The sequence below is a fragment of the Scyliorhinus canicula genome, chromosome 12 (assembly GCF_902713615.1).
Source record: "Scyliorhinus canicula chromosome 12, sScyCan1.1, whole genome shotgun sequence".
Classification (NCBI taxonomy): Eukaryota; Metazoa; Chordata; class Chondrichthyes; order Carcharhiniformes; family Scyliorhinidae; genus Scyliorhinus; species Scyliorhinus canicula.
Window position 1 is genome coordinate 29,252,565 of NC_052157.1, and position 15,863 is coordinate 29,268,427.

The window sequence follows — 15,863 nt, forward strand, 5'->3', positions numbered from 1 at the left end:
TTGCTCCGCTGATGGGGCCCAAGTCGTACACGTAGAGACTCACAGGGAGATTAATTGGTCCAACCCGATAGGTCTCGTGCAGGGCATAACACCAGCAAAACCCATATCCCATAAAGATTAATTTTAAATAGCATCTATCAGGTGTATGTGTGGCTTTACAGCTGAGCCCTACAGTTTAAACATTCCAATGGGATAATCCTCCCCATATATCCCTGTCATTGCTAAGGTTGCAAGAATCACATCATCTGAGGACCAAGCAAAGCGTTGTGAATGACACAAGTGAAGAACCGTTTTGTTACAGAATCAATTTTGGATCAAATGAACCATCAGAGGAACTTCAGTTTCAACATCTCTTCACGTTTTTTCCCCCCACTAATAGCTGTTCAGTAGTTGATCATTTTGGACACCAACTGACACTAGCCATTGATTCAGCAACATTTTCTGCATTATTCTTCATTTAATTAAATTGGTGATTCCACAGAAATGTCTTCAATTCCAATCCGCAGCTATGCTGACAAAAAAGCTGCGCAGTTACAAGATCTAGTTTCTAACTGAGTGACTTTCAGTAACTTTTAGGCCGTTCTCGTGTTTTGGGTCGTTTCTCAATTAAAAACATGTCACCTGCGCTGGGATTTCGCCGCACTGTCGGTGGTTTGTCCCAAGGGGCAGAATGTTGCGCTGATTGAACATTTTCAGCAGTCGGGTCCCAACCTCACCCAGCCACGGTCATCAAGAAGGTCCTTTCGTCATTGGCCACCTCTGGGCCTGCTGTCCAAATGAGGGCAGTGCTGGGTCCCTGACGGAGCTAGGCCAATCACAGCACCCGGAGATGTGGGCCAGCAAGCAGCCCCACCCACGCAGGCAGAAAGGAGAGTTCTAATAATAATCTTTATTGTCACAAGTAGGCTTACATTAACACTGCAATGAAGTTACTGTGAAAAGCCCCGAGTCGCCCCACTCAGACGCCTGTTCTGGCAGACAGAGGGAGAATTCAGAATGTCCAATTCACCTAACAAGCACGTCTTTCGGGACTTGTGGGAGGAAACCGGAGCACCCGGAGGAAACCCACGCAGACACGGAGAGAACGTGCAGACTCCGCACAGACAGTGACCCAAGCTGGGAATCGAACCCGGGTCTCTGACACTGTGACGCAACAGTGTTTTATTTTAATAAATGTTTTTTATTGGGCTTTTGAACAAAGTATATTTGTCATTATGCACACAGGATGTGATATATATAAAAGAAGAGAAGGGCGCACACACACACAAATCACAAAGGGAGAGGGAAAAAAAGTAACAATACGAGAGAAATACAAAATCAAATAATGTAACTGGTAGGGTATTATGCACCCGCAAAACCGCAGCACCTCTGTACACTTGGCAAAATTATTTACACACATAAGTAGGCATCTGTTTGTGGGGGGGGGGGGGGGGCGTAGACTGGGGGGCAGGGGTAGACATACATTTGGGTGCCAGAGAGACAATTCCAGAGGGCAATCCTCGAATGGGTCTGGTGCTGGTGTTGTCCCTTGCTTCTCCTGGACGGATTTTGCTGCCGTTGTCGTCTCGTGCTCACTATCGCTTCAGCCGGCCCCCCTGTCTTTCGCCTGTATCCTCCTTTTTCTCTGTTCCTGTGGATACCAAGTTTGGTAAGTGGGCTCTATGTATCACTTTTAGCTGCGTCAGGCTGAGCCTTCCACATGTGGAGGTGGAGTTGACCCTATGCAGTGGTTCGCTCCAGAGTCCCCGCCCTATTCGATCCCCAGGTCCTCCTCCCATTTCACTCTTGTTGCGTCCAGTACGGTGTCGGCCCTTTCTACCAGTCGGTCACACATGTCACTACAGTTTCCTTTCTCTAGTGTGCTTGCGTCCAGTAACTCTTCCAGTAATGTCTGTTATGGCGGTTGTGGGTACGTCCTTGTCCCCTTTCATAGGAAGTTTTTGAGTTGCAGGTACGTTAGCTCGTTCCCCCTGGCTAGCTGGAATTTCTCTGTCAGTTCGTCCAGTGTTGCGATCCTGCCGTCAGTGTATAGGTCCCTGACTGTCAGTGTCCCTCTGTCCTGTCTCCACGTTTTGAAGGTGGCATCAGTCAGTGCTGGTGGGAACCTATGGTTGTTGCAGATGGGAGCTTTGTCCGACATTTTGGTCAGGCCAAATTGCTGACATAGTTGGTTCCAGGACTGGAGGGTGGCTATCACCACCGGGCTGCTGGAGTGTTTCTTGGGTGGGGATGAGAGTGCCGGTGATGCAACAGTGTTAACCACTGTGCTAAAGTGCCACCCATTCAAGTTTGCCTTAAAAGAGAACATCAAGAAAGGGCAAACAGAGGCCAACAATGGGCTAGTTAACCTGGCATCGGTTGTGGAGGAAACAATGGAATCCATTATTAAGGAGTGGGAAACAGGGCACTTAGACAATCATAATATGATTAGGCAGAATCAACATGGCTTCCTCAATAGGAAATAGTGTTGGCAAGCCTAATCGAGTTGTTTGATGTAATACGCAGGGTAGGTCAAGAGGAACCAATGGATGTAGTCTGTTTGGATTTTCAAAAGGCACTTGGCCAGATGCCATTGGAATGATTTTTAAAAATTCTTTCATGGGATGTGAGTGTCACTGGCTCGGACAGCATTTGTTGCCCATCCCTAATTGCCCTTGAGAAGTTGGTGGTGAGTGACCTGTTGCAATCCTGAGACACAAGGTGAGAACTCAAGCCATTAGGGGTTAGCATGGATGGAGAATTGGCTGAAGGACAGAAAATGGGGAGTAGGAATAAAGGGGTAATTGTCAAGTGGCCGGGTTGTTACCAGAGGGATGGACAGGAATCAGTGCTCAGGTCACAGCTATTGACAATCTGTGTTAATTACCTAAACAAAGGGATTCAATGGGGCTGGTTTAGCTCACTGAGCTAAATCGCTGGCTTCTAAAGCAGACCAAGCAGGTCAGCAGCATGGTTCGATTCCCGTACCAGCCTCCCCGGACAGGCGCCGGAATGTGGTGACTAGGGGCTTTTCACAGTAACTTCATTGAAGCCTACTCGTGACAATAAGCGATTTTCATTTCATTTTCATTTTCATGTATCTATCCAATGTTTACTGACATGTAACACTAGGTTGGAAGTTACAAAGACACAAGAAGTCTGCAGATTTCTAAGGCAGGTTAAGTCATCTGCAAAGAAGGTGATGTTTAGGGTATAATATGTGGAATAATGAGGTTAGTAACTTTAGTAAGTAAAATAGAAAAGCAGCGGGCTGGTTTCTTCAATCCCCGACGCCAAAATCACGTTTGGCGAGGGGGCGGAGAATCCCCGATGACGGCAAAATCAGGGGCGGCGCTGATTTGCGATGCTCCGCCCTCTGAAAAGCAGCCTCTAGGAGTACGCTGCATGCTGTATCCACGGCCTCAGGCCATTGCCTGAGGCCTGCCCTGCAATGCTCCGTCCCCGACCAGACAACTTACTGACGGCGTGGGACATGCGTGGTCTCACCCGTCGTGAACTCAACATGGCGGCTGCGGACACAGTCCGACGCCGCCATGGTCGGGGGAGGGCTGATCTGTGGGTAGGGGGGACTTCATTCGCGGCTGGGGGCACTGTGGGGGGGGGGGGGGCAGTCAATGGCACGCGAGCAGCCGAAGGGGGGAACTATTTTTGAGGTCCGCCATGAAGCACAGCGCAGCCGGCACCGTGCACAGGCGCGACCCCGGCAGTGCTCCGGCTCGTATTAGGAACTAGAGCTAGGAGCTCTACACTGCCTGGCTGATAGCCCCCCCCCCCCCCCCCCCAAGCAGCGAATTGGTGGCCGTGTTGCACCAGTTTTCCTAGTGTAAAACACCACCGTTTTCACACCGGTGTGGGGACTTAGTCTCCCAAACAGAGAATCCAGCCCAGCATTTTTGAAATCTGTGAGAAACTATAAAATCTTGTTGTTCAAAGGGATTTGGGTGAACTCACACAGGTACAGTAAACAATTAGGAACCCAAAATTGTATACTGACATTTATTGCAAGAGGTTTGGGGTACATGGGTAAGGAAGCCTTGCTGTAATTGGACAATGCTTTGTTGGGACCATGCTTGGGATACTGTGTCCAGATTTGGTCCCTATATCTAAGAAAGGATATATTTGCTTTCAAGACAGTGAAACAAAGGCTCAATAAATTGATTCATGGGATGAGAGGATTGTCCGATGAGAAGAGATTGAGTGAAACGGGCCTATACTCACTACAGTTTAGAAGAGGGGAGGTGATCTTATTGAAGCGTATAATATTGTGCGAGGACTTCACAGTAGCATTTAAGGGCAGCACGGTAGCATTGTGGATAGCACAATTGCTTTACAGCTCCAGGATCCCAGGTTTGATTCCTGCTTGGGTCACTGTCTGTGTGGAGTCTGCACATCCTCCCCGTGTGTGTGTGGGTTTCCTCCGGGTGCTCCGGTTTCCTCCCACAGTCCAAAGATGTGCAGGTTAGGTGGATTGGCCATGATAAATTGCCCAGAGTGTCCAAAATTGCCCTTAGTGTTGGGTGGGGTTATTGGGTTATGGGGATAGGGTGGAGGTGTTGACCTTGGGTTGGGTGCTCTTTCGAAGAGCCGGTGCAGACTCGATGGGCCGAATGGCCTCCTTCTGCATTGTAAATTCTGTGACCTGACATGGTAAATGCTGAAAGATCTTTTCCCCCAGCTAGAACTAAGGGGTTGAAAAATGAGGAATGTCTTCACTCCGTGGGTTGCGAATCTTTGGAATTCTCTATCTCAGAGGGCTTTGAATTTTCAGTCATCGAGATTGCTAGATTCTTGGAATCTCATGGAATCAGGGAATATGGAGGTCAGGCAGGACAGTACAGTTGAGTCATAGATCAGCCCTGATCTTATTGAATTGTGGGGCAGACTCAAGGATCTGTATGGTCTTCTCCAGCCCCTATGTCATACGTTATTCTGGTCTTAATAGAAACTGACATGGTTTGCCAATTGTTAATATAGAACATACAGTGCAGAAGGAGGCCATTCGGCCCATCGAGTCTGCACTGACCCACTTAAGCCCTCACTTCCACCCTATCCCCATAACCCAATAACCCCTCCTAACCTTTTTGGACACTAAGGGCAATTTAGCATGGCCAATCCACCTAACCTGCATGTCTTTGGACTGTGGGAGGAAACTGGAGCACCCGGAGGAAACCCAGGCCTCAATTTGACTTGTCACACACAATAATCTTCTGGTTCCATGCAAATCAGGTTAGAAGTCATACACATGCCCCTCGCATCTCCATTGGACTGACTTTCAGGTGGAACGAGAAGGTAGGTGACGGAAAGACAAGTGTCAGACCAATGGACCCATCACATTGGATGTTGCCCTTCCCAAACAAAGGGAGCCAAGGATTCCAGTTCACAGTACTGGAAGTTCCTATAGCATTGGAAGCTCACTCTCACTGCCTGGCAGGTTTCTGTGTTCTGCTTTGTTAACTGTATGCGGGTTCTTGTTTGTCTGTGTTTAAACTAATGACTTGAGAGTAAGATGTTTTGATTACATTAATCACTGTCAGTCTCTTCGGGAATTAAGCTCTTTGATGTAAACCTCTGGTGTAGGAAAACAGGTTTTTTTTAAAAAAAAGAAGGTAACTGTATTCACACATGCTGACGACAAAAGCTTGGACAGTTTAGAGGAATTTCTTACACTTTGATAACATTTTGACTTCTTACGTCAATCTCGGGCTGCAAAGTCAGGGGCACTACTAGCGGCTGTTGTTTTAGTTGTAAATAGTTGGTCTGCACTAACGTTTCAAGATGAGCTATTTGCTCAATGCCCGAGTATGTCTCAGGACTTTGGCCATTAATAATACACATCGTATTAATTCAGCTCCGGTTCTGAGACCCTGTGAACAGGTCTCAAATTGCAGAAGGGGTGGAGGAAAATCCTGCCCTCGCTTTTTTTTTCTGCACGAACAACATTACCCGTTATTGCAACAAACAGGCTCCGAAAGTAGGTCTTGCCTCTGTAAAAATCAGAGCTGTTAAAACAAATACCGTAATCACATAATGATGTCCTGTTTTTTTACGGTGCCTTATTGGGATTCTTTTTCACTTGCAATGACTTACTTTGAAGGGCGGTGACCGGGGTTCTGCAGGAGTCCCCCTCCTGCCAACACCCAGTGGCCATTTGAGCATAAGAAGATCCCACCAACAGCAAAGTGGCGACTGGTGCAAGGGCGCCTTTTTTGGTTGCTGCTATTGATGGAGGGAGGAATGTTGGCCAAGATACAAGAGGAAAACTCTCCTCAGTTCCTCAAATGGCGCCAGAAAATCTTAAATGCCCAATCTAAAGTAGGCGGTAGAACTCTCTTTGGGAGACAGGTTAGAACACTGGAACGGTCAGATTGGGTGGTAAATGTATTTGGAAGTATATGAATAAAATATGAGAAGGAAATAATTTCAGAGGTTGAGACCCCCCCCCCCCCCCCCCACCCAGGCAACAGTGAAGATTGGCCTCATTCGCTGGGGGATGCTGGGAACAGTGCAAGTGTTAAATGTTACCGACTGAAGGATGCTGTGTCTGCATTTTTTTTTATGTGAAAAGTTCGTTTACTTTGGACAAATTCGAGCCGCTTCGTTCCGCAGAAGCTGGTTTGTGTACTTCAAACTTTTCGTTTTCATTGGCAAGGAGGGGTCCCAGCTGCGGATACTGTCTGGAGGCTGTGGGAACAATCCGCCGTCGCTTCTGAGCGCCTCTGCTTTCCATGGTGACACGATTGAGTTCAAGTGAGTTTGACTGGGTAGGGAGAGAGCGAGAGAGGGGGGGACTCCTGTCCAGACAGGAGTTCACAATACCATTTACACCACATTCTGTTCTCTCAACTGGTGCGTTTCTTTAAAAAAAAAATTAAATCCAATGCAGCTCTGAAAATAACAACTGTTCTGCCTTGGAATCTTTCTGAAATAAAAAAAACACTGCTTCTTGTGTAAGTTTGATGACATTTTTTTGCGAATAATGCATTAAAAGCCACACTGATGTGACAGAATTGTCCTTTATCCCAGCTCCCTGGTCGTGTAGAAATGGTCCTTCCGAGAGATCAAACGCCGCTGACAGAGAAATAGATTTTAGAAATAATAGATTGGCTGATAGTTGAAAGGAGGGTGAGAGAGGATGTTAGAGCGGCCAGATAACCCCAATGTCACTGGGAGGCAGGTCCGCAGCTGAAAAGGGTTGAAGCAGCCGGATTGAGGAATTTGCTACAACTCCCCCGGACGGAAGGTAGCGAATTCAGTGAAAGGGAGTCGCTCTTTTTCGCTCGAATTACTCCAAGATTATTCACTGGCAATAAAATACAGCGGGGCGGAGGTTAGCAATGTCTGGTGGTGTTTCTAATGGACAGGGGGGGGGGGAGGGGGGGCATGGTTTGCCTCTCTTCCCAGTTGAAAGCTTTGACTATATTCCAGCTAAAGAGGCAAGGCGGTGAAATGCTTGCGTTTTTACATTGTCTCCGCGAATGAAGTTAGCAAATGCCCCAACATCCTGCACACAGGGATCTCTCAGCATCGCCTGCCCGCTGAACTGGGGGGGGGGGGGGGGGGGGCAATGAATCCCTATTGGAGTGGAAATGTTAATGCCCCCCCTTTCTCTCTCTACAGGTGCTCCCTGACCTGCTGAGCTTGGCCAATATCTTCACCGTGTGCGTTTTAGAACAAACATTTCTAATTGATTTGGGGAATTCGGGCGGTGCTAAAGGATTTGAAGCGGTGAATATTCCGCACTTGGCGTTGTTAATCCAGGTCTGTCTTGGATGAGCAGGTGATGGGATCAGAAGATTATTCCAGACCATTAGGTGGCCGGGGCAAAAACAGAAATGGTCCCTGCTGAATCCAACGGTGCGTCAGTCTAACGCTAGAGAGGCGAAGATTGCAGACTGCTGAACCTTATTTTTGGAGCATATCATTGAGAGAGGGCAGCCCAGCCCCTTCCCAACTGATGCCCAATAAGAGAGGGACACAGGCTGACACCTGCTTATATACAAAGCAAGGAGCTCAAGGCGACAAGTCAGAATCTCTGTTCAGCAAAAGTAGAGAGACAGAGGAGGGGAGGGGTGGGTGGGGTGGGGAGGACATTAATACAATCGACACAGCGCGTCTCGACAAATCGATAGGATGACTTCCAGTGAAATCGAGTTCCCCACTGAGGTGAAGGCAGACCCCGCCGCTCTCATCGCTTCCCTTCAACTCCTGCCGTCTCCAACAGCGAATCTGGAAATCCAGCACACTAAGGTTGGTGCAACCGTGTCAAAATCAAAGGTTAACTGGTGTGTGAGCGGGAGCTGGGCAGCAGGGTGATGGCACACAGCAGCACGGGACAAGGTAGCAGAGTGACAGTGTGTGCTGGCTGCTTTTAGCCATGGCCTTTGGACCCACAGGCACATCTTGTGATCAGCAGTTCCAAACTGAATTTGGGACGGTGAGGCTGTTTGATTTTTAAAGGGAGGGGAGGGGGTGGGTGAGGGACATGATTCCAGCGACAAGATGCTTCAGCTCCTGTTTCTGAATCAGCTCTCCCACCTTACCCCCCCCCCCCCTAAAACACAGCCTGTGGGCACATTGGAGAGGGGGTGGGGGAGGTGTATAAACTCCCACCCACCCCAAACAACCCCCTTTATGTTTCCTGTCTCCAGCACTTCGCTCTATAGCCAACCTCTTGTTTTTTTTCTTATTTATCTGACTTGTAAACGACTGTGAGAAGAGCAGGTGCTTTCCCCCTCGAGATTCCCCCACCCCCTCCCCCAGAAGGGAATTGGAGTGATAAACATTAACCCCGGAGACAGCAGCAGAGGAGCGCCGTGTGGGAAACTCGCACAAATACAAGCTACTCAAACACGAGTGTGTTCTGCCTCTCTCTCTCTCTCTCTCTGTGTGTTACACAGTAGCTGCCAAGGGGGGAACCTGCCTGAGTGGCGGTCCCCTCCTGTCCTCTGGCAGTATTTATCACTGACTCTTTCTGACGCCGGGGTTGTGTTTAGGACGGGAGGGAGTGTGAGTGCCGTGGGCTGGCGGTGTCCTTGATCTGCCTGGGATGCGCTGATCGCAGTCTCTCACTGACTGCCTGGCCTTCATGGACATGTTGGCAATGTTGGCCAGGCTGTTCCCCGGGATGGCCCACTCCAATCCCTCCTGGAGACCCACTCCAATCCCTCCTGGAGACCCACTCCAATCCCTCCTGGAGACCCACTCCAATCCCTCCTGGAGACCCACTCCAATCCCTCCTGGAGACCCACTCCAATCCCTCCTGGAGACCCACTCCAATCCCTCCTGGAGACCCACTCCAATCCCTCCTGGAGACCCACTCCAATCCCTCCTGGAGACCCACTCCAATCCCTCCTGGAGACCCACTCCAATCCCTCCTGGAGACCCACTCCAATCCCTTCCGGACACCCACTCCAATCCCTCCTGGAGACCCACTCCAATCCCTCCTGGAGACCCACTCCAATCCCTCCTGGAGGCCCACTCCAATCCCTCCCGGACACCCACTCCAATCCCTCCTGGAGACCCACTCCAATCCCTCCTGGAGACCCACTCCAATCCCTCCCGGACACCCACTCCAATCCCTCCTGGAGACCCACTCCAATCCCTCCTGGAGACCCACTCCAATCCCTCCCGGACACCCACTCCAATCCCTCCTGGAGACCCACTCCAATCCCTCCTGGAGACCCACCAATCCCTCCTGGAGACCCACCAATCCCTCCCGGACACCCACTCCAATCCCTCCCGGACACCCACTCCAATCCCTCCCGGACACCCACTCCAATCCCTCCTGGAGACCCACTCCAATCCCTCCTGGAGACCCACTCCAATCCCTCCTGGAGACCCACTCCAATCCCTCCCGGCCACCCACTCCAATCCCTCCCGGACACCCACTCCAATCCCTCCTGGAGACCCACTTTCCCCCTCAACCTGCACCTTTCATTTCCCACAACCTTCACTTCATAAGGTGTGGCTCCACAGTTCTGACAAGGAATCTTTAGAAAGTCCAACAATCGAGTCTCTTAAATCTGGGAGTTTCACTGTAGACCTGGTTAAATTAAAAATGCCCCCCCCCCCCACCCCCTCCCTCGCTGGGCCCGGGGATATTGAATATATCTTTTTTATTCCTAAAGATATATTAACAGCATCTCAAAAGATTTGCGGCTTCAATCGGATTGGCCGAGGTTTTCGGATTGTTCAAACAATTCTTTATGGATTTGGATTCCCCCCACTTTATTTTACACAGTGTGTGTGTGTGTGGGGGGGGGGGGGGGGGGTTAACCGTGGTGAGATGGGGGATTTGTTATCGGCACAGATCTATCAGAGCAATATGCTCACTATGTATTCCACAGAGATCATTTCACTGGGCACAAGTGGATCTCCACAGGGAAGGAGGGAGATTTATGGCTGTTTAGTGGGTTGGGGATAGAATGGAGCCTCCAGACGCCTCTTTAATGCAGTATCCACTTACCAATTTATTAGAAAGGAAAAACAAACAGCTAAAACGGGGCGAGATTCCGTAAGGCGACCCTTTGAATCCCTGTTAAGCGGAATTGGCCATGAAAACTGGCTCTCTGAGGCCTCTGAGACAGAAGGTGGGGCGGGCTGCTGGGCGAGCTGGGATCTGCATTGCGGGAGCCTGGGGGAGGGGGGGGGGGGGTTAATGCTTCATCTGTGCATTTATATATCAGGACACTTTCCCACCACTTTACACCTCCCCCTTGTCAGAGAGGAGCAGTGCAAGTGGACGAAATTATAAATATGAACGAAAAGTGGGTGCAGAAAGGCAAATTATATCATTCATATAAACCAGACACTCTAGTTAATCTTAAAGTACATTTTAAGTAAGACAGGCAGAAAGAGGCCGCAGGCCACATTTTGCGGATCTGTGATATGTTTCAAATTGATGCTGATCGCAATCTTGCTTTTCCCAGACTTTACCAAGTTCCTAATATCCCAGTGAGAGAGTTCAGTGCCTGTGAGAGGGGCTGGAATATTCCATTTCATTGTTCAAACCAGTGGGACCTGCATTCAATTGTATATCAGACTGCTCCAGCCCATGGCAAACTGCAGTGGGCTGGTTAACTTTCCTGTCTGGATTCTTATTTCTAGGAGGGCTCCCATAAAACAGAAATTCTTCCCCCCCACCCCCCCAAAAAAACATTTGAAAAAATGTATCCAACAGCAATGCATTGGAGTGAGGGGAGAGTAGATCTGTGAGCCGGCAAGGTTCCCTCGCCAACAGTCAGGGTACATTCACATCCCCTGCTGCAGTATAACTACAGCCCGACTCTCCAAGTCACACTCCCACCTGATTTGAGAGGCAATTGATCTCAGGCTCCCTGAGGGGCATCTCATTTTTCCACCTCAAAGCCACTTTCGGCCTTTTACACCCGATCTGCGGCGCACACGATTCACATGTGGTGTGAACCTCAAACTGATCCGCGCCACTGTCAATTATTTACGTGTGACAACGTTTTCACACTTGGGTTTGACTGGGACGTTGAGGACGAATCCAGCGCACGGTCTACCTGCTCCTAATTAACATGTTTCGAGTTTTCCCATCTGCTCTTTACAGATTTACATTTCTAACTGTTGCGACGATGGTCCTGTTCAGGGTTATGTGTGGAGATTGTCCCGTGTATGTGTGGAGATCGTCCTGTGTATATGTGAAGACCGTCCTGTGTATGTGTGGAGATCGTCCTGTGTATATGTGAAGACCGTCCTGTGTATGTGTGGAGATTGTCCCGTGTATGTGTGGAGATCGTCCTGTGTATGTTTAGAGACTGACTGTGTATATGTGAAGACCGTCATGTGTATGTGTGGAGATTGTCCTGTGTATGTGTGGAGATCGTCCTGCGTATATGTGAAGACCGTCCTGTGTATGTGTGGAGATTGTCCCGTGTATGTGTGGAGATCGTCCTGTGTATATGTGAAGACCGTCCTGTGTATGTGTGGAGATCGTCCTGTGTATATGTGAAGACCGTCCTGTGTATGTGTGGAGATTGTCCCGTGTATGTGTGGAGATCGTCCTGTGTATGTTTAGAGACTGACTGTGTATATGTGAAGACCGTCATGTGTATGTGTGGAGATTGTCCTGTGTATGTGTGGAGATCGTCCTGTGTATATGTGAAGACCGTCCTGTGTATGTGTGGAGATTGTCCCGTGTATGTGTGGAGATCGTCCTGTGTATGTTTAGAGACTGACCGTGTATATGTGAAGACCGTCCTGTGTATGTGTGGAGATCGTCCTGTGTATGTTTAGAGACTGACTGTGTATATGTGAAGACCGTCCTGTGTATGTGTGGAGATTGTCCTGTGTATGTGTGGAGACCGTCCTGTGTATGTGTGGAGATTGTCCCGTGTATGTGTGGAGATCATCCTGTGTATGTTTAGAGACTGACCGTGTATATGTGAAGACCGTCCTGTGTATGTGTGGAGATCGTCCTGTGTATGTTTAGAGACTGACTGTGTATGTGTGGAGATCGTCCTGTGTATGTTTAGAGACTGACCTGTGTATATGTGAAAACCGTCCTGTGTATGTGTGGGGACTGTCCTGTGTATGTGTGGAGATGGTCCTGTGTATACGTGGAGAATGTCCAGTGTATATGTGGAGATTGCCCTGCGTATGCGAGGAGACTGTTCTGTGTGTGCGTGGAAATTGTCCTGTGGCTATGTGAAAACAGCCTTGTGTATGTTTTTTTATTCATTCACGGGATGCGGGCCCAGCCAGCATGTATTGCTGTGGGTCTGGAGTCACATGTAGGCCAGACCAGGTAAGGATGGCAGATTTCCTTTCCTAAATGACATTACTGAACTAGATGGGGGGTTTTCATGACAATCAACAAGAGTTTCATAGTCATCATTACACTTTCGATTCCAGATTTCTTTATTGAATTCAATGTCCACCAACTGCTCTGGTGGGATTTGAACCTGCGTCCCCATATCATTACCCTAGGCCTCTGGATTAGTAGTCCAGTGACAATACCACTATGCCAGTGCCTCCCCTTTGTGTGGAGACTGTCCTGTGTATGTGTTGAGACTGGCGTGTGCCTATGCGAAGACTGTGCTGTGGATATCATAGCATTTACAGTGCAGAAGGAGGCCATTCGGCCTATCAAGTCTGCACCGGCCCTTGGAAAGAGCGCTCTACCCAAGCCCACACCTCCACCCTATCACCATAACCCAGTAACCCCACCCAAATCTTTTTGGACACTAAGGGCAATTTAGAATGGCCAATCCACCTAACCTGCACATCTTTAGACTGTGGGAGGAAACTGGAGTACCCAGAGGAAATCCACACAGACACGGGGAGAGAATGTGCAGACTCTGCACAGACAGTGACCCAAGCCAGAAATCGAACCTGGGGCCCTGGAGCTGTGCAGGAACTGTGCTAACCATTGTGCTACCGTGCTGCCCCATGTGATATACGAAGACTGGGCTGTGTATATGTGAAGACTGCCCTTTGGATGCATGGAGGCTGGCCTGTGTATGTGTGGAGAGTGACCTGTGTATGCGCAGAGATTGTCCTGTGTTGTGTGGAGTCTGTCCTGTGTATATGCAGTGCTCTCTTCTAAGTAGGTCCCAGACAGGTAGGAGCTAAGCAGAATGGACAGGGTTCTGCCTAGTTTGAACTCAATCTGAGACTTGTAGCTGCATATCCAATTCTCTTTGGAAAGTCAATATTAAACAAGCTTCTATCACCTATCCTGACAGTGAATTCCCAATCAAACCAACTCACTCTATAAAATACATTTTCCTCATCTTCCCTCTGTCGATTTTGCCAATTTACTTAAATCTAAGCCCTTGGTAACCAACTCTCCTGGTAGTAGAAACAATTTCTCATTGTTTTAATTATCAGTTTACTCTTTTTTATTTGCCATGTAGTAGACTAGGACAGGAAGAATAAGTGGTGTTTTGTACAATGAACTCAGCTCTATTATTTTAGATGAGCAATTGTTTGTTGGAAGTAAATTGGGTCTCAGGGCTGACAACTTCAGATTACACAATACATTTATCATTTTTAGCTTATTTTACATTTCAAAAGCATTCAAAGTGATGAATGTTCAATTTGGGGGGAAAAATGGTAAGTGATTAGATCCAATTTGAATAAATGTGCTCCAAATTCCATTATAGACAGTTTTGGTTTAGTTTATTCATTTGAAGGAGAAAAAAACAATCTTACCTAAGTGTATAACATCTTGTTTCTAATCCCATATAGTGAAATAAATAAAAATGGTATCAATTATTATTACATCAAGCTTAAAGCTGCATGATTTGTGCTGTATGTGACAAGAAAAGGTAGTTAAATGAGATTAACAGTCAGCATCTGCATGGTTATTTTTTGTCTTTTCTCATCAACCTCTCTCTAATGACATTGACTCCTTGATTCTATGGGTGGCCGCCACTCTCTGCTATCTCAGTCATATAAGCCCTTGTTGAAAGTGTGAGATTTGGTGACAAGTGCTTGGCAGCTATGCAGCACTGGGGCATCCTAGCTTGCCCTTAACTCAATATCACACACATTCACCTCCAGCAGAAGTCACTGAATAGTGATTAGCAGTGGGAACCCTGGGAACATGTAGGCCAATTTTATTAGGTCAACTCCTGTCCCAGAGCCCAGAGCCGGATTTGACGAACTACTCATTGGATGCCCTCACTGAGTTACTGCGGAAAACATGGAAATGTTTTTTCTCATCAAGTCAGGATTGGGAGTATAGTTTTGGAAATAACCTGTAAAGAGATGTATCCAAACAAATGACAGGTGAAGCAGCATCAGGTTGAGTAAACCTTGGAAGTATAGGACAGATTAATTGATGATTTGATTAACCCATAAGATTATGGACAGAATGACATTTGGATTGTGCAGCCCAAAGGACTGAGGTACAGTGACATTTGCATTGAGCAATCCCTGAGACTTTAGGTAGCATAACATTGGGATTGAATAATCCATTAGGAAGCCATTGGATTTATCATTAATGATTTATTTAGTTTCCCCGAGTACCTGCAAATATGTTTATAAATTGGTACAATTTATCTGCCCCTTCGTAAAACTAAGAAATCATTACCATACTTACATGAAGGGAAAAATGTTTTTATTTGACTTGTCTGTCATAGGATAGTGACATATTGAGGAGCTGAGATGGGAACATAAATTGCTACAGAACACCTGAGAGTTTTGTGAATGCCATCTCAGCCTCAAAATATACAGCCACCAGGATACAGAGTCCAGTGTATGGCATTACAAAGGGATTATTCACTACTGTTAATGGTTAATCAATTCACATCAAGTTTGTGCTTGTAACATTTTAAGAAAACTGTTAACCTATTTAAACCAGTGAGTAAAAATATCAAACCGGGAAATCAATGTTTTTTGTTATGTGTTTGCTAGTGAAGCATGGCCGATAGTAACAGAAGGAAAGTTTCCACAAGGAATCAGATGGTTTGACAATTAGCAATGAATTTGACTGATTGATGCAGGGCAATCTCATATAACATACGTTCGGATTATTATAAGAATGACACAACATGAAATATCACTTGTTCTTATTTTAACGTTCCCAACTAGTCTGATTCTGCACATCCTGGAAATGTAGCAGAGCTTGTAGATTATCAGGATCTTTACCAGAGGGACATAGAATTGAGTCTAAATTCTATCACGTAGTTATGTCTTCACCTGTAGATTTAATATTTGACAGGGCTGCCAGCAGCCTTCCCAGGTGCAGCATCCTCGTGCCACAAAGCTCAAAATTGCCATAGCCGCTTTGCCAAATACTTTCTCTGACGGGGAAATCAGTTGTGGAGTAAGCTGCGGTTCTTTCTAGCGGGAGAAGACAATGCAACTAAAAACAGCATGTGTGTTGACACAAA

General features: G+C 47.5%; 1 protein-coding gene across 1 annotated transcript in view; it reads left to right on the plus strand.

Moving 5' to 3' along the window:
* The first annotated feature begins 8,088 nt into the window (after window positions 1–8,088).
* aldh1a2 (aldehyde dehydrogenase 1 family, member A2) overlaps window positions 8,089–15,863 on the plus strand; it is a 96,348-nt gene continuing 88,573 nt past the window's right edge. The window contains exon 1 of the mRNA XM_038813431.1: window positions 8,089–8,247. Within this exon, the coding sequence (XP_038669359.1) occupies window positions 8,131–8,247 (117 nt within the window). The 5' untranslated portion in view covers window positions 8,089–8,130. The remainder of the gene's footprint in view (window positions 8,248–15,863) is intronic.